General features: G+C 49.1%; 1 protein-coding gene across 3 annotated transcripts in view; it reads left to right on the top strand.

Annotated features, from left to right (window-relative positions):
* ATXN1 (ataxin 1) overlaps nucleotides 1–24,334 on the top strand; it is a 435,014-nt gene that overhangs the window by 403,423 nt on the left and 7,257 nt on the right. For all 3 annotated transcript variants that reach the window (XM_040967749.1, XM_040967751.1, XM_040967752.1), the window contains one exon: nucleotides 6,587–8,568. In XM_040967749.1, the coding sequence (XP_040823683.1) occupies nucleotides 6,748–8,568 (1,821 nt within the window). In that variant the 5' untranslated portion in view covers nucleotides 6,587–6,747. The remainder of the gene's footprint in view (nucleotides 1–6,586; nucleotides 8,569–24,334) is intronic.

Here is a 24,334-nt window from a genome sequence, read left to right as displayed (position 1 = left end):
GAGCCCCATTTGCAAGTAATGCTGGGACTGTGAGTTTACCAGTGCTGCTTATAGCTACAGTATTCATTCCCTTACTCTGAACATCGCATTTTTTTGTCAAATGGAACTTGGGATCACTCCACCCTCTTAGGAACCTGAATAAATTATCGGTTCATATGGAGCATCTAGTCAAACAAAAAATTCCTAAGCTCTTTTGTTGAGTCATTGGCAAGCCAGATCTCTCCAACCCTGTTACTAATTTCCGGAGGCCAGCTCCAGCTGAGTTCAGAACGCGAGAAGGGTGTGTGGAGTAGGCGTAGAGAGAAAAGAAACGGATCACTACAATTTCAGGATCGTAATGGACAATGCAAGGAAGCTGTTCTCTTCATTTATACAGACGCAGTCACAAACTCTGGCACAGACCTTGTACATCATGGTGCTGCATCCACTCAACTGCAGAGTGCGGGCCCTGAACAATACAATTGCAAAGTTTTCTTTAGGGCCAGTTTGGCATAGCTTCAAGGGGGGCACAATTTACAACAGAGTGGGGAAGGATTATACATTCCTTGCTTACCTCAGCTTGCCAGCTCCTGCCTGCTCTCCTCAGGTCTGGGCTCTAACCTTGGCACCACCTGTGACAACCAGACCCCAATCTTGAATTATCTATGGGTTAATAAGGCTGGTGCCTTGGTTTATGGGAATTGGGGCCATTGGCACTAGTTGGCCACTAGGCCTACAAGCTCATACCGTTTGTTAGCTCAGCAAGTAAAGCAGGAGTTACAAAGGCGAAAAGAATTGCAGTTAGAAACGAGCCATGTTTACTCCATTTTGATTTAACTCTACCATGGACAAGTGGATGTTTCCAAGGATAATTCTGCCAGTTGTTTCACGTTAAGCCAGGGCATTATCCATTCTGACGTTGCAGCCAGGAATTCCTCAGGAGACAACACACATTAATCAGTAATACACTCCTACTACAATTCTCATTCTACAACTTATCAGTTAGAGGAGAGAATATATCACAGGGGAGAAAAGATAAAGATCAGAAACAGAACAACTACAAACATGGATTCCCACTGCAACTACGGACTCAACAACCCTTAGTTTGAAAACACGTATTACGATGTTAGTACACACATTCTTGAGCTCTTGCAGCCAAAGGGTCATGAGAGCAACTGAGACAGCATACATCGTGTTCACCAAGACATTGTCAGCAACATTAACTCCCAAGCTCACATTGGTTGTAAAAACCATCTCGCAGGGACAAACAACAATGCCTCAATAGATTGCAGAATTCTTAGCGGGGTGGTTGGGTGCCCTTGCAGAGGGAGGTGGAATTGCATTCAGGTGGTTGTAGAGACATCTGCCGGGCCCTGCCGTGCAGCAGGAAGCTCCCCTGGGCCCTGCCAAACAGGGGAGCTGTTCTCTTCACACCTTCGTGTCATCCACACCTACTGCAAGGACCCCAGCAACGAACTGAGCTATTAAAGTCAAGGGCAGGCCTTTGCATTTATTTTCATTAATCTTGGTTCTGAGCCATGGCAGCCAGCTTCTGAGAAGATATCTGAATATTAATCACAGCATAGTAAACATGCCTATAACCAAAACGCTGGCAGAGTGTTTGACTGAATGAAACTCAAACCAGAACTCTGGTCTACCATTTGCTCCAACGCTGACGTTACAGAAGTCAGGTCAGCTGTGCATGTTAGAAATGATACAAGTGTTTGTTGAATGAATGTGCGGTTCACTTCTTCTGGTCCAGGCTTGTTCAGTGAGCCATGAAGCGATCTCATTATGGCTGTCACCCAACTTCATCTCCACCATCCTGGCTTCTCCAGGGCCGGCAGGTTAGAAGGAGTTTTTTCATGAGTAACCAGCATGATATGCCTTCTGCCTATGCAGCAGGTCTTCCACGTCAATGATCTAGAAGAATCGGAAGGAGATGGAAGAAGCCCAAGTGAGACAATCCCAGTGGCCACCACCAACCCAGGACAGCTGTTCTGCCGTGTTGTTTGTCTTGTTGCTTGTGTTGTGCCCCGACACAAGCTTGTGGGTCTGCATTTCCTCCTCTCTCAAGTTGCTACATTGCTCCTATTCTTCCGTGCACGTGTATACGCAACAGCTCTGGGTTCACTTCATGGGGGAATCCCAGGATTGGTGTGTAGGCAGAGCAGCCCAGTTTCTGTCCCAGCCTGGGAATTCACCATCAGCGCTTTATGCATCAGATTCAAGAAGCATCTTCTATTGCAAGGACTTGGCTTTGTTTGCAGAACTAGAACTGCTAGATGCATACATGGGGTCGCTAAAAAGCACACAGAAAATGCATATTGAGGGAAAAGACTATGCAAGACTTTTTTCTGCTAAAATCAACTTTTCATTCAATATTCCCACACTTTTTGAAGTCCTCACATGTTCCCACATTAAACACACATACACATGCAGAGAGAAACATCAGCTTTTCCTATTGCTCAGAGTTTGTATCCGTGTAGTTCTAGCCAAAAAGTTGAGTCATAGCAGAGATAGGCAGTGTGAGGTTTCTTCCTTGGAAATTATTTCTTCTCCCTGGAGTGGAATGAGTGGTGTGTAAAATGTGCATTCGTGGTCCTTTTTGAGCTGGGTCTCTCTATACTTTTTGAAAGAACCCAGAGGCAAGGGGATTGTCTTTTACAGCTGTATCTGAGTTTAGGTGACCTCAGCATGAACAGCGGAGTCCAACCGGAGCAGTGGTCATTTATGTCCAGGGCACCTTTCACTGTACACTTACGGAGAACACCTCCCTGGGGCTCCCAAGGGCTGCTCCAATGGGAGGATGTTAGCAATGGCTGATTTTCCTAAGAGCTTAGCCGTCTACAGTGGAAGCTTCTGCTGATGTCACTGTGCCTAGGAGTTATCCGGAGATCTCATTAAAATGCAGCATCTGGATGAGTATGTCTGGATGTAGCCTCAGATTCTGAAGTTCTCCTGAGCTTCCAGCAGATGCTGGTGTGGCCAATCTGAAGATGACTCTAGACCGGCTGCATGGCATTGCACTCATGGTGAAGATGCTGATTGAGAGAGCTAGACATGTAAGCATGAAGTTCCTTACAATGAATTCATTCACAATGATTATTATCATTAGGCAGTAGACCGTAACTAATTGTCTTGATTCACCTATCAGGTCACATTGCATGTTTCTCTTTCTAGTAATTACAGTTAAGCAGTGTGGTCTGCTTGTGTGTTCTCGGATAGTCGAGCGCTTGCGTTCTTCTGGCAGGTGCATGCAGAGGATATTTCTTGGGAGACCCTGGAGAGGGCAGTTTGAACAAAGAGCCTGCTTATCTGCGGCTCAAGAGACCCTTGGATGAATCCATTTTTCGTTGCTATAACAGAATGCCTGAGGCAGACTGTTTTTAAAAAAGCATAAAAGAGGTTAACTTGGTTTGTAGGTCAGGAACTGAAAGTCCAGATGGCATGGCATGGGCTCTTTCAAGGGCCACCCAATGACTAGCTTACTTCTTGGGTGGCTTTCTTGCTAGAAGAGTCTCAGGGTAGTGCAGAACTTCCCAGGGCCAGTCACAGTGAGCATGCCTGCCTCTCTCCATCCTAAGCCACTGGGATTCAGTCCTGGTTCCACCCTAAGGACCTTGTTATGCCTAATTCCACCTGTTGATGCCAAAGTCAGATGGAGTCCCCACCCTGTTGACACCCTTAGCCTTAGGCTCTCCATTCCTGCATGATTTGGGGCAATAGACCCGCATTCAAGCTCTGCAGCAATCCTGAAAGTTAGAGATCCCACAATGCTGTTCCTTGTGTCTCTCCTATTTTCCTTGGTTTTCTGACTCCACATCCTCCCTTGTGCCATGAATAACCTAGGTGCCAGAGACATCCTACTGGCATCCTGTGGCACCCTCTGGTGTTTCACTGAAAAATCACACTTCCCCCTGATCAAGATGTAGGCTTGCCAGAAAGCTGAGGAACTCCAGGAGAACAGGAACTGTGAGTGAGCCCCGCCTCGTCTGCGCCTGGCTGGGCAGTAGTCCTGCCTGTGGGCAGAGGGGCCTTTCTTCAAGTCCATCTGCACCTTGGCAGCTCTGATTGGCCATGGTCCATCTCTGCCCAAGGCGCTGCTGGTGGATATGCAGCTCTTTAGAGAGTCTGTCTGAGTCCATGTGTTCAGGTGACTGTACTGTCTTGGGGGGTCTATTGGCAGCAAAGCAAGCGAGGTGGTCTTGAGGACCACTTGAGCCAGGGTCTCCCAAATATACAACACACACCATCCCTCCTGAGAGCTCACTAAAGGCTCTTTTTTTTCAAAGGTACTGAAACTTGGTTCTTCCAGAGGTACAACGTTTTGGTTGTTTATGTTGTGCCTCTGATGGTGCAAGCAATTTCACATTTGCATTGCTAATGGACCTGTTTCCGGATGTGTTTGACATTTCATTTGACTTTGAAAGGACTTTTGTGCTGCTGTTTTTTCTCCCCTAGAGCTGCCTTAAGCTAATTAACCTATTCCCTTACTGACTTGGTTTGCTATATGCAAATATTCTCCTTTCACATTCTGACATATCACTCTTGCCTGAATGGGCCTGATGAAACCCCGGAGGGGGGGGGGGGACGTGCTGGAGTCATGCTGCTGCGGAGCCAGCAGGGGGCGTGCGGTACAATGCTTTTGGAGTTTGCTGAAGGAATGTTATTCCTAGCTAGTTGGTTTGGGAATGGGGCTTGTGCCCTTCCCTTCCAGAAGAGTGATTCTGGGGCAACTTTAGGAGGAATGCTTTTGCAGGTGCGGCAGTGAGAATGTCCGTTTTGCACAGTGCTGTCTGGGAGAGAAGGCCATGCCGACTGCAGTCATTTGGGACTCACACAGGCTGCACGGACTGGAAAGGCAGTGACTGACATGACCTCCTCCAGCATGCTGGTAGATCCTCCTTTGGCTTTAACAAATTTAGTCTTTTCACCTTGTTTGTTGTTTTTATCTTTGAAGAGTTATTTGTTTACTTGAAAGAATTACAGAGCAAGTGGGATCCTTCATGTTCCGGCTCACTCCCCAAATAACCAAATAACCACAGTGGCTGAGGCTGGGCCATAGGAGAGCCAGCAACCAGGAACTCCATCCAGGTCTCCCTCGTGGGTGCAAGGGCCGAAGCACTTGGGTCCCCTGCTGCTGCTCTTTCCAGGCACATTAGCTGTGAGCCAGCTGAGTTGGAAGTTGAGCAGCCGGGAGTCGATCTGGCACTCACCTGCGATGCTGATCTCGCAGGAAGCAGCTTAAACTGCTATGCCACAACTCTGGCCCCCAAGACGCTGATTTATAACCTTCCATCTGCTCTTCTTGGGGCATGGTCAAGAATCATGAAGGCTGGGAAAGTTTCTTTGTTGTGTCATTTGTCATCTGTTGTTCCATCCTTGGTTTCTCCCCCAGCAATGTTACAGGTGGGGAGAAGGGAGTGTAAGCCATATGGGAGAAAACTGGTTTGGGTGATACAGGACAAGGGATTTGTGACAAATGGGAGCCCTTTTGCCTTAGCCTTGGACCAGTGTCACATGCTGAAGGATGCTGCCTGTTTGTGTAGGGTTTTTAAATCAGATCACAGAAAAGAAGGTCATGCTGAGAGACTTGCCAAAACCAGAGCCTAGAATTTCCGGTATCAATCCGAGAGTGCTCAGAGTCACAGCTTAGTACATCAGCTCACCTCTGTGGCCCGGTCAACGGTCCGTGTTGGCTCTGTGAGCTTTGTGCCAGCTGGGCATTGGGCTGCCTGGAAGCGAGCCTCTTTCATGGTGGGTTGCAGGGTCACTGCGTGTCAGGGTCTGCCGTGCATGTGTACGAGATCATTTTCAGAGATGGGGGACGAAGCAGGTACATAGCCCCCATTTAGGGAACTTGACGTGCACCGGCCTTGATGTTTGATTTGATTTGTAAACCTCCATCAGATGTGCTTTGTGACATTCCTCAGCTGCTTTTGGCTTCCTGTGACCATCTTAGTGACTTGACGTTTTAGAAACTTCCAGAGAGCCGCGTTATTTTTGGCTGCCTCTTTTGGGTTAGGTTGTTGTGGGTCTGTGTGCATGGCCATGTGTTAGGGAAGAAGGAAGTTGCTGCCAAGCCCAGTCTAGACTGAGAGCCAGGTGGAATCCCCCAGAACAATGGCTCTGGCAGATAAGGACTCAGAAGCAACAGGCAGGGACCACTCCCGTATTCAACCTGTTCCTCCCCGGGGAGGAGGGGAGGCACCAGCCGACACTGGCTGATGTCACGGGGCCCGTGGGCTTCCAGCCCGGTAAAGAAGAGGTGGGGTATGGGACACAGATATTTGTGGAAAAGAAATGAGAGAATATATCACCTGTCCTGAGGTGAAAGGGAACAAAACGAAAAAGAGAAGGGGCATTGAGAATGTCACAGGGGAGCAAACTTCTTGTAAGAGTATGTGCCATGAAGTGATGCTTCACTCAGTGTCATCACACGCCCGTGTCCTGCTCAACATGGCTGTGTTTCTTACGGCTTCCACACGAGGATCCCCACTGAATCCTGAGTTTTCGTCTCCCCGAGAGCTGTCTGGTCCCAGTGCTCATGTTTCTGTTTCCTTTCTTTCCCATCCCCTTCTCCCTGCCCTCCTCTTCTTCCCAGAATCCAGAGCTGCTGCTGGCCGATCACACCCACGGGGAGATGATTCCTCATGAAGACCCTGGATCCCTGGCAGACATCCAATGTGACTTTCCGTTTATCAGACTAAAAGCAGAGCCAGCCAGCCAGTGAATCCGGTTACCGTGGACGGGGCGTGGCGAAAAATGAAATCCAACCAGGAGCGGAGCAACGAATGCCTGCCTCCCAAGAAGCGAGAGATCCCCGCCACCAGCCGGCCCTCGGAAGAGAAGGCAGCGGCCCTGCCCACCGACAACCACAGGGCTGAGGCGGCATGGCTCCCCAGCAACCCTGGTGGCCGTGGCCACGGGGGTGGGAGGCACGGGCCGGCGGGGACTTCTGCGGAGCTCGGTTTACAACAGGGAATAGGTTTACACAAAGCGCTGTCCACTGGGCTGGACTACTCCCCACCCAGCGCCCCCAGGTCGGTGCCAGCAGCCACCACGCTGCCCGCAGCGTACCCTCCCCCACAGTCAGGGACCCCAGTGTCCCCCGTGCAGTACGCTCACCTGCCGCACACCTTCCAGTTCATCGGGTCTTCACAGTACGGTGGACCCTATGCCGGCTTCATCCCTTCCCAATTGATCTCCCCGACGGCCAGCCCCGTCACCAGCGTGGTGGCCACTGCGCCATCTCAGCGCTCCCAGCTGGAGGCCTACTCCACTCTGCTGTCCAACATGGGTGGGCTGAGCCAGGCCCCGGGGCACAAGGTTGAGCATCAGCAGCAACTGTGCAGGGCTCCGGGGCTTGTCACCCCGGGGTCCCCCCCACCCACCCAGCAGAACCAATATGTCCACATCTCCAGTTCTCCGCAGAGCTCCGGGCGCCCAGCCTCTCCCCCGCCTGTGCCTGTCCACCTCCACCCCCATCCGACGGTGATCCCACACACGCTCACTCTGGGGCCCTCCTCCCAGGTCGTCGTGCAATACACAGATTCCGGCAGCCACTTTGTCCCCCGGGAGTCCGCCAAGAAAGCCCTGGGTAGCAGGCTACAGCCATCCCTCCAGGCCAAGGAGGTCTTAAATGGGGAGATGGAGAAGAGCCAGCGGTATGGGGCTCCATCCTCAGCAGACCTGGGTGTGGGCAAGGCCGGGGGCAAGGTGGTCACTCACCCCTACGAATCCAGACACGTGGTAGTGCACCCAAGCCCGGCGGACTACAGCAGCCGAGACCCGCCAGGGGTACGAGGCTCCGTGATGGCTTTGCCCAACAGCAGCACACCGGCCGCAGTGGCAGCCTCTGACCTGGACGTCCAGCAGGCCACGCATCGTGAGGCCTCGCCCTCCACCCTCAACGATAAAGGCAGTCTGCACTTGGGGAAGCCGGCCCACCGCTCCTATGCGCTGTCACCCCACACGGTTATCCAGACCACGCACAGTGCTTCAGAACCACTTCCGGTCGGACTGCCAGCCACAGCCTTCTACGCGGGCACGCAACCCCCAGTCATCGGCTACCTGAGCGGCCAGCAGCAAGCAATCACCTACGGCCAGCACCTGGTGATCCCTGGCACCCAGCCCCTGCTCATCCCGGTTGGGAGCTCTGACATGGAGGCGTCAGGGGCAGCCTCTGCCATCGTCACATCGTCGCCCCAGTTTGCTGCAGTGCCTCACACGTTCGTCACTACCGCCCTTGCCAAGAATGAGAACTTCAGCCCCGAGGCCCTGGCCACCCCGGCTGCCTACCCAGCAATGGTACAGGCCCAGTTCCACCTGCCCGTAGTGCAGTCGGTGGCGTCCCCCGCAGCAGCTCCCCCCACGCTGCCCCCTTACTTCATGAAAGGTTCCATCATCCAGCTGGCCAACGGGGAGCTGAAGAAGGTGGAGGACTTGAAGACGGAAGACTTCATCCAGAGCGCCGAGATCAGCAGCGACCTGAAGATAGACTCGAGCACCGTGGAGAGGATCGAAGACAGCCACAGCCCCGGCGTGGCCGTGATCCAGTTCGCAGTCGGGGAGCACCGAGCGCAGGTAACAATCACCCGTCATCCAGGTAGGGGCTGCCTCGCCATGCACATCGCCCTCTCTGGGCGGCAGGAGGTACTGCTCTCATTTCTTTTTAAAAGGTTTATTTGAAAGGAATTGTGGCGTAGAAATGGGGAGATAGAAATTACCCACTGGTTCATTCCCCCAAATGGCTGCAATGGCGAAGGTCAGGCTGGAGCCAGGGGCTCTGTCTGCATCGCCCATATGGGTGGCAGGGTCGTCTTCCGCTGCTATCCCAGGCACAATAGTAGTAGGGAGCTGGATTGGAAATGATACAGGATGCTGGCCTTACAGGTGTTACAGCACAGCCCTGGCCCTAGGAGTTGCTTCTGCGAGGTAGAATTGAGGAGCGGTTTCTTTTATGCCTGGACCAGCTGTGTCCTCAAGCACATTAACCTTTGCCTTCCCCGTGGTAGCTGTCATTTGCATGCAATTATGCTGAATGCATCCCGGAGTAGCCTCCTTGGGACAGTTCAGAAAATCACAGTGCTCGGTGTTTTTTTGATTCTGACTGCCTAGCTAGCAGTCAGTCATCCTGGACTTTTTCTCACCAAGAAGTGAGAGAGGCTGCTTGTCTGCATCAGCACATTCGACACAACGAGCAGCTACCGCACCTGCAACCCATCAGATCGTCTTCTTCTGGAATGGCGGGGCTAATGGAGGAGATCTGGGCGATTCTCATTGAAAGGATAGCTTGTCGTACATTCAGATTCCAGGAGAAGGAACGTGGCCATGCCACGGGCGGAGTAAACAGAGAAGTAAATGGTAGGGGTGTTAGGTTGTAAACGCACTTAAAGTTCTTACGTTGTTACGCACAGCTGGTTCTCGCAGCCGGGTCCTCTTTTCACGATTTGTGGATAGCAAGCCAGAATTCCAGACGCCTTGAGGTATTAGGGGGTCCTTTATTTCAGCAGGGTAGGAAGGGAAACCTCTCCTGCCATGGTGGCAGGATGAGGGCTGCCAGGGCAGGCGGAGGGGACAAAATGGAGGAGGAAGTGAAGAGCCAGGTCAAAAGGGAAGGGGAAGAGAGAGGCAGAAGGAAGGGGCTGTGGGCAGAGCCACAGGTAGAGGGTAGGCCAGGATGAGATTCGGGGGTGGGACTCTCAGATAAGACACTGTGAGTTGACATTTTACTGGGGAATAACCAGAACGGTGTGAATTTCAAAGGGGAAGCCGGAAGTGGCACAGGGACCAAAATGGGATGTTGGAGCCACTTCTCACAAGGGGAAACAGGAGGAAACATGGACAAGAGCTCCTTTGTCATTTCTGTGGGCAGCAGTGGGCACCAGGCTTAGAATTCACTGGTGTGAATTGGCTTTGGGACAGCTGTGGACTGTCCCCACTTATATGGGAGCTGTCCCTGCTTTCCTGAGGGCAAGTGGTTTAGTGGCCCTGGACATGGTGGACATGTCGCAGGAGGTGGCTGAACTGGTCCTTTTGCCTGTGAAAAATGCTCCCAAGTGAGGTGTTCGCTGCGTTAGGAACAAACTGGTCCCAGGCCCTGAAGTGTTAAAGCATCAAAAAATACAAGGTTGCGAAACCAGGGCTGTGTGCAGCTGACCTCACCCGTCATGGAGTCCCATGCAGGTTTTCCCAGTCTTGTTAGGTTTTGCATGGGTGATTCACTCTGTTGATTTCCAGGGGCTCTCCTTTCAGTCTCTTAGATCACTTGCAAAGCCCATTTCTATGAATCAGAAGTTTCACCACCCAGGTTTCTGCGAGCGGAACACACTTGGTCCCCAGCTGGGAAGTTCCAAGGCTGCAGAACCTACTCTGTCCAAGTCCTCTTCCCAGAACTTTATGACCTTAAGGTGTGACAGCGCCCACTGCAGGTGCATGCTGAAAACGGTTGGGAAACAACTGATCTTTGGGCTATTCAAAGACAAAAATAATAATAATTCGAGCAGATAAAATAGTTAAGAATTGGAACTGCCTTGAGAATGTTTTTATTTATTTTTGAAGGTTTCTTTATTTAAAAGAGCAGCATAGATAGGGAGCCCTTTCCATTCTCTCAGTTTACTTCTCAAATGCCTGCAGCAGCTGGGGTTGGCCTGGGCTGAAGCCAGGAGCCAGGAACTCCACCCAGGTCATTCTGGGTGGTCCCACCATGGCTTTGAGCATTCTGTAAAGGATCTAGTGAAGGAGGAAATAGGGCAGGTTTCACAAGTGTTTTCTAGACCTGCCCGAGAAGGCCCAGAGATAGGATTTTTCATAGCCTGCAGGGGACCTGCCCTGCTGAGGTCCTTCAGCCCCTAACACACGTCACTTTTTAGGGTGGGATATCGCTGTAGGCTTACAGTCTTTGGTAAGGCTCAAGGAAAAAAAAAAATTTCTGCAAAATTATGATAATGAAGAAAAAGAACAGGACCCAGGTTGTGGTGCAGAGCATGGAAGCGGCCACCTGCCATGCTGGCTCCCCATCTCTAAGTGTCAGGCTATTACCACTTCAGATCTGGCTGCCTGCTCATGTGTCTGGGAAAGTAACAGAAGAGGGGCCGGATGCTTGGACCCCTGCCACCCATGAGGGAGACCAGCTGGAGCTCCTGGCCAGTCTGGCCAGCCCTGTTGCAATATTTGGGGAATGAACCAACAGATGAAAAGAAGTTTTTCTTCTGTGTCTGTGTGTCAACCTGGCATTTAAAAATAAGAGTAACAAATGTGAATTTTTTTCAAAGGTCCCAATTCCTCAGCACTCCCTGCCCAGGCGTGCACTTCTCCAGGAAGTAGGGAGAGAATCTTAGTACAAAATGGACTGCCTTGAGTGGAGTTTGCTCTTCACAGACCCCAGGTGGTTCGTTATTTGGAGCCCTAAAAGTTCCTGAATTCTTGCCTTGTTATGTGCAGCTAATTCCTGAAGCCAAGTTCCTTTACCTTAAGCGAAAACACCAGACCCAACAAGGTACTTTAGGAGGTGTATTCCAGCAGGGCAGGAAGGGGCCAAGGGTGGTGGGAGAAGAGAAAGTGAGAGAGAGGGGACGGGTACCCTGGGAGCCCTTTATGTCATTCAGGTGATGCCACAAGGTGTGTGTGGGGGAGTGAGGAGTGGATTGGGAGGGATTGAGGGCAGCCCCCAGGAGATTGGTGCCTGAGATTGTCGCAGGTGATTGCCTAAGGATGATTGGTAAGTGGGCGGGTTGGGGGAGGGATCGAGAGAGATTGGGGGTGGGATTCTTAGGTTACTTCTGATTGATGGATGACCAGAACGGCGTGAATTTCGCGAGCTGAAGGGGAAGCAGGGTCCAAGATAAGAGGTTCTAGTCACTCCTTGCACAGGTGAGGCATGGAGAAATACCTTGAATGGAAAGGAAATGGATTCTTCATGATACCCATAATCCCGGCAGCATGCCAGCTGGCAGAGACAGGTGGGAAGGAGGTTTTGCTGTGACGTGTGGCTAGTTACTTAGCAGCGTGTTTCGGCTAAGAGAGAGCCTTTAGCTGAGAACTGAGCTGCCCCTTCCAGGCCCTGGCAGCTGTGTGAGTTTAAACCTCTGGGAGTGCCCACAGCCCTGTCAAGTGCCAGGAGAGGAAGCACCGTGGGTGGACCTCAAAGCATGGTGCTTACCCCTCACAACTGAAATGTATGCATAGATTCCTTGCTAATATTCGTTTTCCATGAACTTAAAAAAGATGTACTTATTTAGAAGGCAGAGACACAGAAATCTTCCACTGGCTGATTCCCTCCCCCAGATGGCTGCAATAGCCACAGGGCTAGGTCAGGACAGACAGGAGCCGGGAGGAGCTTCTTCCAGGTCTCCCATGTGGGTGCAAGGGCACAAGGATGTGAACCATCTTCCACTGTTTTCCCAGATGTATTAGTAGGGAGCTGGATGGGCAGTGGAGCAGCCAGGAGTCAAACCAGTGCCCATGAGAAATGCCAGCATTGTAGATGGCAGCTTAACCCGTTACAATGGCAGCCCTTCCATACACTTTTCAAAGACTCCCCTATGCATGGATTTCTAACGTGTTTGACACCCATTTAAATCCACCTTTAAATTCTGTTTTCTGTGAACTGTTCCAAGTACCCTGATAGGTGTGTTTTCTTCTGTTTAGAACTTTGCAAAATAAATAGATAGATAAGACTTCCCCAGGATGTGGGGCCCACTCTGATTTGTCACTTTGCTGACAGACCACATACAGCTTAGCAGGTGGAATGTTGGTCCTGGTCCTGTTGGCAATGGCAGCTCCCTACATGGTCATGTGGCATGCTGGAAGCCACAGGGGAAGGCCTTCTACAGAGAAAGGTCAGCTGCGAAGGCAGCTTGCATGCCAAGCTGCAGAAACAGCCATTTGTCACTTTCCCAGGAAGCCCATCAGAAAGCAGCTGTCGTCACCAGCTGTGCCTGCCACCCTTGGCCACAGCTTCAGAATGAGAGGAGAGTCACAGAGGGATTCCAGGGACAAAGAGGAAGAACCCATCACAGGAGCACATTGAGGTTCCAGACAGCAGTGTCTGGTGGTGGGGGCAGCCAGGGACCACCCTTGGGGGCTGATACAAATGCACAGTTGCTCTCATCACTAAGGCAGGCATTTGAAGCAGAAAAATATCTTTAAAAATGCACAGCAAACACACAGGATGCAAACACAATGGGTTACCTTCTGGTGATCAAGGTTGAGGAGCTGAGCTCCTGGCTACTGTGGAAAGAGGGCTCGTATCCTCTCTCGCTGATGCTTTACCCAGAGCGGTACAGGAGGAAAATGCCTGCATGTATTCATTGCTGCTCTTGTGGCTTGACCAGAGCCAGCCCAGCAATGCCCTGCACTGGCAAAGCACCCTGTACATTCTACATCCTCACCCTGGTGCTGTGGGAGAAGAGTGGGGAGCTCCAGGTGTGGTTCCTGATCCTTATGTCCACCAAGGAAGCCTGCTCCCTCTGCAGGTGCATGGCAGGTAGTGCTTCCATTCCGGGCTGCTGTTTCTGCCATCACTGATTCTGGTGGAGCAGCAGGTATTTCCCTTAGGTCTCAGCACAGCATCAGTCCATGGTGAATTCCAGACAGGGATGCCTGGGCATCCTCACGGCAGAAGCCAGAATGCAGTGAGCCATGACACTGTGACCTTGGGTCAGAGCAGCTTAGGAATGCAGGACCCGAAGCGCAGGAGTGCTCTATCTGGACCCACCCTCCTCCATCCAGTAACTGTGGGCCCAGCTACCAGGGTGTTGCCCTAACATGTTTTGTTTTGTTATTGGAAAAAGTCAGATATACAAAAAGAAGGAGAGACACAGAGGAAGATCTTCCATCCAATGATTCACTCCCCAAGTGGCCACAACAGCCAGAGCTGCGCCGATCCAAAGCCAGGAGCTAGAAGCCTCTTCCAGGTCTCCCACACGGGTGCAGGGTTCCAAGGCTTTGGGCCATCCTTGACTGCTTTCCCAGGCCACAAGCAGAGAGCTGGATAGGAAGCAGGGCTGCTGGGATTAGAACTGGCACCCATATGGGACCTTCGTGCGTACAAGGTGAGGACTTCAGCCACTAGGCTACCACACCAGGCCCTGACATGTTTTAACATTGGTAACTCTGACCCTGAGAAGCAAAAGGCTGAGCTGCTTCATGCTTTACAAGGAAGGAAATCCAGTCTGTTAAACCCAAGGAAAAAAGCTGAGCTGTTGCAGTAGGCACACAGTTCACACACTGCATCTCCTTAGAGTGGTCTTAGCAGCGTGCCACTGGTGAGGCCAGAGGATGCCTGCCAGGCTGTGTGAGCACCTGCAGCCTAAGTTTTCTCCATGTGAGATGGAGCTGGGGCCCAACCCTGCAGATCGGGGACTGAACCTACTGCAGGTAGGTTAGACCCTGGCTCCCTCTGCCAGGCACTCTTAGTCTCCCATCCCCTAAATGCACGTTTCTAGAAGCATTTGCTCAGTGGAGTCATAGCAGTGTTGACTGGTGACATGCTCAGGGTTTACGCCTTGCCAAGTTCCAGGCTCCCTTATCCCTTTGTGATTCGGGCTGTCTGCCGTTTCCCAAATCCTCGGGGTGACTGCTTTCTCAACTGACTTGGCAACCGCTTAATAGTCGGCATCATCTTTTTCTGGCTGGCCGTCCAGGGGTGGAGAAGGGGGTGGGGACCTGCTTATATGGTGTGTTATAATGATGCACTCGCTGCATGTCTGTTCATGGCTTTTCTTTCATGGCACTCGTTTTTAGTTTGACTGCCATGGACCATGAGTCTTCGGTGGCAGTGTTATGCACTGAATGGATTAGCAGGTGCTTAAAAATAGCCAAGGCCCTCATAGAAGCAGCGTATAAAAGCTTGGCCAGCAGGTCCCCTTAGCAGCCGACATGGACCTCTGGCCGACATTCAACACGCAGGGCTGTGGAACTAGCTGGAGATGAATCCTAGTGTGTTTAAAAAACAGAGGGTCGGCAATTGTCTTGTGTGTGAAGCCTTGCATGGGCCTGTGCTCTGGCTGTTAGCAGTTAAGATTCTTACGTATTCTAATGCTATGAGGTTTCCCACAGGGAAACTGTACCGAGCTGGGTGGAGGGGTTTGTGGCGGAAGGAATGTATCCCTAGCAAAAAAAAAAAAAAAATGCTCCCTTTTAACTTCTGCATGCTATAAATGGCCCCAGCTGAATGATTTTTTATGTATTACTAAAGCAAATTCTCCTAGACCTTTGCTGCTTATAGCTTCTTTTAAAAAAAAAAGAGCTTAATTAGTTCAACAGAATTAATTTGGCATAGAGATTAATAGGCCATTTGAGACACCCACACTGTACTTCAGAATGCATAGGATCAAGTCTCTTCTCTCGATTCCAACTTCATACCCCAGGAGGCACCAAGTCAGAACTGGGGTCCGTGCCACCACTGTAGGGGGACTCAGACTTTGGAGAGGACCAGGAAGATGGGAGTCCTGTCTCAGTGTCTCTCTCTGTCTCTCTCTCTCTCCCTCTCTCCCCCTCTTTGTGTGTGTGTGTGTATATCTCTGTATCTGTGATTTGAAATAAAATCAATGTGAAAAGTTGTTCTAATTAACCAACCTTACCAAAGCAGTACTAGAGTTTCAAAAAATTGCACAGAAAGTACAGAGGGTGGCCACACACATTTTTCCCTGTTGTTAAACTTTTGCATTACTATAACATGTTTGTTATATTGGATGACCCAATACTGATACACCGCTAGATAACTAAAGTCTATAGTTTACATTAAGGTTTGGTCTTTGGGTTTCCTTGCCATGGGTTTTGGTAACTGGAAGATATCATATGTGCATGACATTACAGCACCATACAGAATATTTTTACTACCCTAAAAGAAAAATCTTCCATGCTTTACCTATGTATCCTCACACCCCTTGAGCCCCTCAACTCCAGGCAGTCACCAATATTTCGCTGTTACTGTAGCTTTGCCCTTTCCAGAACGTCCCACAGTTGACAATCCATAGCATCTATCACTTAGCAACATGCATTGAAGCTTCCTCCAGGAACTTTTGTGGCTTTGACAGATCATTTCCTTTGAACACTGAATTCTGTGCTGCCATCCTTGAGGGCTCAAATCCTAAGACCCCAGAGAAGGGCCCATGGTGGAGATCCAGTGTGCCGGGGGCTGCAGCTTCCTGCCTGATCAGTCCTCCCCGACCGGTCCCCACTCAGGAGCACGGACAACTGTGTAGTGTGTTGGAGAAGAGCCCTGGCTGCTGCTGTGGAATTTGTGTTTGGAGGAGGGGTTCCTGGGCTGGACTGCAGGCACCTGAGTGAGCCTGACGTGCTTTTTACCAAAGACCAAGTGAGGTTTAGCAAAAACACTCAGACATGCTCCTCTGCTCAGTGGAAAGACACATGACCACTTTTAGGAATGTGTTTTTCAGCAAGGAGTCCCTTGCCTGCCCTTTGCCCTTTCATCATGGCTCCAGGCTTTTCTGATCTCCTGCCTGTTGAGAACACATGGTCACACAGCTTCAGGGACGACGGCTTGGCGAGGCCGGGCAAGGCGGGGTGAGGACGGACAGACACGTGGGTAGGAATTCCCAGTTGCATCATATCCTCTCTACCCCCCAACCCCACCCGACCCTAGGACAAGATGTGTCTGCTGAGACCCAGAGGCTGAGAAGTACCTTTAGCCCTTGGCTAGAGGCAGAATTGGCATGTTGAGGATGGCATTGGGACACAAATGCTTTGTAACACAGATGCCCTTCGTGCTTGGGAAGACAGGATTCTTGTGAAGGAAGAGGGAGACATATTCAAACAACAGACTTTTTGTTTTCCTTCTCTCTTGTTTTTGGTGATATATGCGTGTGTGTGTGTGTGTGTGTGTGTGTGTGTGTGTGTGTAGACAAGAGTCTCAGGTTGCAATATACAGACAGCGTCAACGTGCAATGCATTTAGTGTTTAGATACAGTAGTTATTGACCAAGTACTTAAAAGAGAATGCTATTGAGCTTTCACACAGAAGAGCTAAAAATGATTTTAAAAGCCAGTCATTAGCCAGACTGCGAAGGTGACATTGAATAAGTCATTGCGAACCCAGAAGGGAGGCCATCCTGTGTGAATCCCTGCCTTGGTCCCTAGATCCAGAGTGGGAATTGGAGAGAGGGAGGTGCTGGTTTTAGGGGAGGCGGTGTAGGATCTGGGGAAAGGCAATGGCAGGCAGACAGCTTCGATTACTCCAAAGAGCAGCAGGGAGCAAGTGCAAGCGTGTTGAGGGGCTGAGGAGGGTGGGTGGCATCTGGAGAGGCCGAACCCAAGGCTGTCTGGGGCGCGTGTTCCACCCCACAGACCCCTTGGCATTGGCAAGATGCTGTCTTTAGGAGAGGAAGAGAAATGGGCCCTGTTGAACTGCTGCCTGTTATGTAACAGGCTCTGGCTGTGTGTGCTGCTGAGTTTAGCTTCATTGGGATTTAATCAGAGCATCGTCAAAATATCTGACACCTCAGTAAGATGCTGCATGAATCAATGATTCTTAGTTCAGTTGAAGAGGCGAAGGCGGAAAGTCCTCTGCGCTGTAGCCTGTGCCATCATGACAAGCTCAGGGTCTGCCAGGGGGACATCAAGCAAGGCAGGGAAGCACTGCCCCCCTCCCCGGAGGTGGTCCATACCTTGGGGTAGGGTGGGGGGAGGAATGAGAGGCAGAATGTCCCTACAGTCTAAACATTGAACTCTGTTAAGCCATTTGTGCCGAGACTGTGGTTTTCTATATGGGAGGCAAGCACAGTACTGTTTATACTTAGAATTTATTTTTTTAACTGAGCACCTGCTGTATTCTGGGAAGTATCCCAGACTTGATGGGATGAAGCAGTGCATTTGGGACAAGTGATAAAACAGGCAAATATGTGGACAAGTAAAACAAATAGCACCCCAGAAGTCAAGAATTCGGATGTGGCAGGAAGGAATGAAAGAGGGTAAGGCGAGGGGCATTGTGGATAAAGGGGGCTGGGAAGCTATTTTGAGAAGAAGCAGGGGTGGGTTGCGACTATGCACCAGCGAAAGGCAGTCGCAATGTAGGGAGCACCAAGCATGTGGACGGAGAGGTACAAATGTCCCTGGAGTTGAGGACCAGCAAGGAGACCAGAGTCATCATTACTTTGCAGACCTCATGGGGCTTAGTGAGAGATGGTCTCATTTTGTCTGCATTTGAGAGAAGAACCAATGGAATTGGTGCAAGATTTAGATGCACTTGACATGAGAGAAAGAGCAGCAGGTGGTGTGAGTTCCTGACCCTAGACCCTAGACCCCAGAAGGCTGGGGTTACACGTCAGCAGAAGAGAAAGGATAAGGGTGGCCCCATCTGGCAGCAGCCTGTCTGGAGGTCTGCCTCCATCTCACTGAGGTCGACCCACAGATCGGAAATCCTAAGACAGTATTGTAGCTAGCGTCCCAAACCAGCCTGGTGAAGCTGCACATTCTGCATGTGAGTTCTGTCTGCTTGTGGGATGCAAGAAAAGAGGTTTAAAACTTCAAGATTCTTCTGTAATCCCTAACCTGTAGCTACTCCCCTTGCACACTTACGACAGTTGACAAAAACCAAAGCTGGCATGTGTGTCCTCCTTACTGCTCTGCTGCGGTTCTCAGCATGCTTGGCAGGGCTGGCGTGAGACTGCAGTTCAAGGCATTCCCAGGCTCCTTGTCCCAGCTGAAGGGGGCATCATGTTAGAGTCACACCATCCCTGTGTTATTCCAAAGCATCCTTTTTGGCATTGGCAGCAAGTTTAAACAGATAATGCTTCTCTCCAGGGAACTTCAGGCAGACAGACTGAACTTTATACATTCCCACTGGAGAAAAAAAAAAAACCCTCCTTATTCACTGCCAGTGACCAACTAAGCAGTAGGAATATATATGCCCTTACAACAAACCAAGTTATCAAATGAAAATAGGTTTAGGTGTATATGTATGGTATGTGTACAGTGAGGTCTCAACTTCACCAGCAAAAAGGAGAGATATTCTTATTGTAACCCACATAGATTCAGGCCCAAAACAAAAGCATATTGTATAGGTAGTTCAGGTTGGATGATAAGTGAGGAGAGAAAGCATTTGGCTCGAGCTCTCCAACCCGGTATTACAGAGTCGGATTATCTGAATAATCTTCTCATCTCAGCATGGCTGCTATAGACTCAGCTGGAAGTTTCCCCAAGGACCAGAATTTAGGGCTAGTGTTGGAGCTCTGAAGGAGAAGCTTCCAAACCTACCAAGTTGAATGAATCCATTGTCATCAGCTGTTTCTGGTGCATGTCTCAAATACTCCTGTTTTTCTCCAAACATTTTCCCTCAGAACTTTTAGGATGGCTGTTCTAGCTAGGGAATATCACAGCATTCATTCTAACGCTTGGCTTTGGAATTCTGTGATAGGGAAATAATAAAAGACTTCAGAAGTGTCCAAGAAAACATTATCTTTCATGGGGACGCATAGCATCTGTATCTGTGCTCTTAGAATAATTCATAGTATCGCTTGTTATAATGACTTTGACGGGTTTTGATTTGTAAGGAGTCTGCAGATACCTGCTGACAGGAACATGCTGGGTACGTTTATCTAGACCTACGCAGTCAGTGTTCAGAATATGAAATGCTGGCAGCTCCAAAGAGCACGGGCGATGAGGCGCATGCACGGGGGCCTGTCACTGGCTGGAGGAGGCAGCCTGCGTTCAAGGGCATGGATCATCTCGATGCACACGGAGCTGGACATGGAACTCCCAGGAACAGGAGCAGCACGTGACTCCCTGACTGGTGTTGGGCAGAAGGAAGTGAGCCATGAATCTTGTGGGGTGTCTTTAGAAGATATTTATACTTGAGAACTTGGGTTTTTTTATGACTTGGAAACCCAGCTAAACAATTCCCAAATGTCACTTGATGTAGCACGTGTTCCTTCTGCTCAGTTTAATAATGGCTCTAAGCTATTTGGGAGAGGATCTGTGGAGTGGTGTCCAGGTGGGCATTCCCAGTTAGACCTCAGTGGACATCCCCATCTGATGTGGCTTTTTGTGCATGGAATTCTGTATATGTGTATGCAAATGTGGATTGTGCATCCCAAATCTGAAAACCCCCTCAGAAACTTTTTGAGCACTTACATAATGCTAAAAGGTTGGGAAGTATTTCCAGTTTTGGATTTTTGGATTAAGGATGTTTAACCAGTGAAGTGTACATAAATGTTCCCAAATCCAAAATACTCCAAAACCCAAAGCAATTCAGATCCCTAACATGTTGGCAATGGGATACTGAGTCTGTATATATGGGGATACTTTGAAAGGTCTTGGGAACATGGAATTAAAAGGAATTTGATGGGCAGGGAATCAAGATGGGGCAGAATAGGGTAAGGACATCCATTTAAACAGATGGAGAATCATTAGCCAGGGTGAAGCAGAGAGGACACATTCCAGGAAATACGAGAGGATAGACCAATGGTAGAGGGGCACCTGGAGACTGACAGACATGGGAAAGCAGCGGAGACGTCAGTGTGGTACTGATACTGCAATGTGGACCAGATACTGCAGTGCCAGTCAGCGAGCAGTCATCTGAGATCCACCTACAGCCAGAGCTCCACCGGCAGCCAGGTGTGAAGGGGAGTTCACCGGCTTTCACAGCCCAGAGCCACTCCAGGTAAAGGCTGTGGGATGTGACTGCGCGTGCACTAATCATGTAACAGACTAATTTCTGGCTCAGTCTATTGCACCAACGTGGCATCCTACAGGTTATACCCAAAATAGGCCCGGGTAGCCCCCAGATCTAATTGCCCAGCAGATCCAGAACTCCATCAGTGGCACATTGGGACCATTTTGTACAGTATGGCAAAGGCTGTGAGACTGAAGGGACAACAGTGAGCTGCTTGTGTGCTGAGCTGGGAGTGAACTCACTGAGTTCAGTGCATTGCATTGGTCCCCCGAGAAAATAATACTGACTTTGGCATCCTGCAGGTCAAAATAGGTCTGGGTGGTCCTCAGACCTAATGGCCAGCAGGTTCCATTAAGATCAGTACCACCCACATCCTAGTTATTAGGACACCTGATGTCTCCCTAATCCTGGGAACTGCTCCAACTGGAAGTGGGAGAAACATACAGACCATGGTGCAACCACAACATAGAATTTTTAGCTGATTTTACATCATTAACCATCCAAAATGGGCAGGAATTTGGCACAATGATTTAAGGGGGACACTTGTACCTCATAGTGGAGTGCCTGCTTAGAATCCCAGCTGCTCGGCTTCTGATCTGAGTTCCTGCTCACACACATGCTGACAAGCAACAGGTGATAGCCCAAGACACCCTGTGGGAGACCCAGATTGAATTCCAGGCTCCTGGCTTTTGTTTGGCTCACCCCTGGCTGTTAACAGGCATTTGGGAAGTGAATCAGTTGATGGAAGATCTGCCTGATCCTCCTTCCCTTCCCATTCCCACTGTCTACCAATTCTACTTCCCTTTCTACTCTCTGTCAAATAAAACAAAAATGAATGATGGTGGAATTTCCCCCAGAGAGTGTGCCCATGCGTGTGTGTACGCCCATGCTCATACACACAGAACAGAAGTGGGTTTCCATAAATGTTCTCTCCAGTGCCTCTTCCAAAACCATATATGTACATCAAGTAAACCTTATCATTCCAGAAGTGTATGTAGAACTAAAATGAGTTGTCAAAGAGGGCAAAGAAGCAGGCAAGTCACACCCCATGTCCATTCCGTGGAAGTGTACTGCTTTTTACAATATCATTGGTATTTTAATTATTTATGAGTTCGTATATAACTCACGTGTTTCAAATTCAGTGGAACATTTTTTACTGTAATTGTATAGATGATACTCGGTTTGATTTACCCACATAGAGACATTTTCCTTGTTCTGTATTCCTCGCTGCAACTACAAATCACGATCTAGATTTCTTTTAAAATTATTTATTTATTTGAGAGATGGAGTGTTAGGGAAATAGAGAGCTGGTTCACTCTCCCAGTGGCCACAACAGCCAAAGCCTGGAGCTCCTCCCAATTCTGTCTCATGGCTGCAGGGGCCCAATTCCTTGAACCATCCTCTGCTGTTTTCCCCGACATCTTACTAGGGACCCAGAAAAGAAGTGGAGCAGCAGGATTGGAAGTGGTGCCTGTTGGAGATGTTGGTGCTGCAGGTGGTAGCCCTAGCTACCAGAACACACAGTACTGGTTCCTAACATTCTTTGTTCCTTTTTTCCTACTGAAAGTTTACTTATTTCCTAGTATTTTCTGAAGAGCAGTTCATTGCAGGTGAGATTTCTTAATTACTGTTTGTCTGGAATGTTTTTATTTTGCCTTCATTCTTGAAGAATCTTTGTGTTCTGTACAGAATTCTTGGTTGGTAATTCTTTCCCTTGGTGATGTAAAATGTGATCTGAACTGTTCCTTATCTGGGTTAATGTCTGTTTTATCTAGAGTTATTTAAGATTTTGTGCCTTGTCTCTGGCTTACAGCTATCACGTGTCTGGGAGAAGACATCTTCTCATTTTTCTTTCTTGAGGTTATATCCTCTTGGAACGATGAATTGATTCACATTGGTTTGGGAAATTCTTAGTATTTCCTCAAGTATTACCTCTGCCTCTTTGTCTACCTAGGATTCAAATTATACATCTGTTAGACCTTCTGTTGCCCTCTGACATCCATTTTTTAAAATCCCATTCATTTTCTGTAGTTCCTTCTAAAGCTCTTAATCCAGTTCACTAATTCTCTCTCCAACAATTTCTACTCTGTTGGGAAATTATAACCTTGATTTTAATGAATCTATCAATTCTAGAATATCTAAAAGTGGGTTCCAGTTTTCTTCCCAGTTTGTCAGGCTTGTGTTTAATCTCCTGAAATATGGTAAACAGAGTCATTCTGAAGTCTCTATCTGCTGACCTTATCAGAAACCCCTGTGGGTTTGTTGTCTTTATTTGTTCTGCTCATTCCACCTCCCGTTTAAAACTGAATGTGAAGCCAGAGTGTGGAAATAATTCAAGACCTCAATCCAGTGCTGGAAACTGAGATGTTGAGATTTGCAATCCCTGTCTTGAGAGGCTTATCTGCTTCTGGGGTTAAGTCACTGTGGTTGGGGTCATAGACCAAAACAGTGGAGTTCATCAAAGATCACTGTCCCTTAGGGGACCCTGATTTCCACTCCCTACACACACCCACACCACGCTAAAATGCTCCTCAAAGCCTGCTTAATCTTATAACTGCTCTACTTTGGAATATTCAAAGTTGACTTGGGATACGCGTTCACTCTTTGTGATCTGACACAGTAAGTTTCTTTTTTTTTTTTTTTTAAGATTTATTTTTATTATTTTTTATTGGAAAGACGTATATAGAGAGAGGAGAGACAGAGAGGAAGATCTTCCGTCCGATGATTCACTCCCCAAGTGAGCGCAACGGGCCGATACTATGCCGATCCGAAGCCAGGAGCCTCTTCTGGGTCTCCCACGCGGGTGCAGGTTCCCAAAGCTTTGGGCCGTCCTCGACTGCTTTCCCGGGCCACAGGCAGGGGGCTGGATGGGAAGCGGGGCTGCCGGGATTAGAACCGGCACCCATATGGGATCCCGGGCGTGCAAGGCGAGGACCTTTAACCACTTGCGCCACTGCGCCGGGCCCTCTTTTTTTTTTTTTAATACTTTTTTTTTTTTTTTGGTCAGTGCCTTAAAATATAAGGGGATTCTTTTATTTTGTATTTTCAAAGATGTATGTTTTTGTATGTTTGTATGTATGTGAAAATCAAAGTTACAGAGAAAGTGAAAGAGTGCTTCTATCTGGTGACTCACTCCCAACAGGGCCTCCCTCCGAGGGAAGCCAGCAACTTCACTGGGTCTCCCACAAGGAGGGCAGGGGGCCCAAGCACTTGGGCCATCTTCTGCAGCTCTTCCAGGCACATTAGCAGGGAGCTGGAGCAGAAGTGGAGCGGCTGGAAGTGAGCCTTCACACACGTGGGATGCCAGTGTCATAGCTGGTGGGCAGCTTAACTTGTAAACCACAACACCAATTCCAACAAAAATGTTCACATTCTGTTCAGAAGTTTAAATTGTGTTGTCTTTAGGTTTTTCTTGTTGGAGAGCTTCCACTTTTCCTTCGTAGAGAGCTTGTTCCAACTTGCCTGATCTGATACATCTAGAAGGGCTATTGAAAACTATCTTGTTAAACTGCTTTATTGCTGTTTGCATACAGAAATTGTTATAGAAAAGCCTTCACAAGTGTGAAATTTACACATTTTTAAATGTCTTAAAATGTATATAAAGAAATTTATTTCATGAGAACTCAACTGCTAAAAACCTCAGGTCTGTTTTCAGCCTGGAGCCATGGCAGTCCCTTGACCTTGGTTGTTTGGCAAATGCCTGTACCGACCTTTG

This window comes from Ochotona curzoniae, unplaced genomic scaffold (assembly GCF_017591425.1).
Source record: "Ochotona curzoniae isolate NIBS_2020 unplaced genomic scaffold, NIBS_Ocur_1.0 scaffold_461, whole genome shotgun sequence".
In the NCBI taxonomy this organism is placed as follows: Eukaryota; Metazoa; Chordata; class Mammalia; order Lagomorpha; family Ochotonidae; genus Ochotona; species Ochotona curzoniae.
Note: the sequence above shows the minus strand (reverse complement) of the source record. Positions and strands in the feature narration are given on the sequence as shown.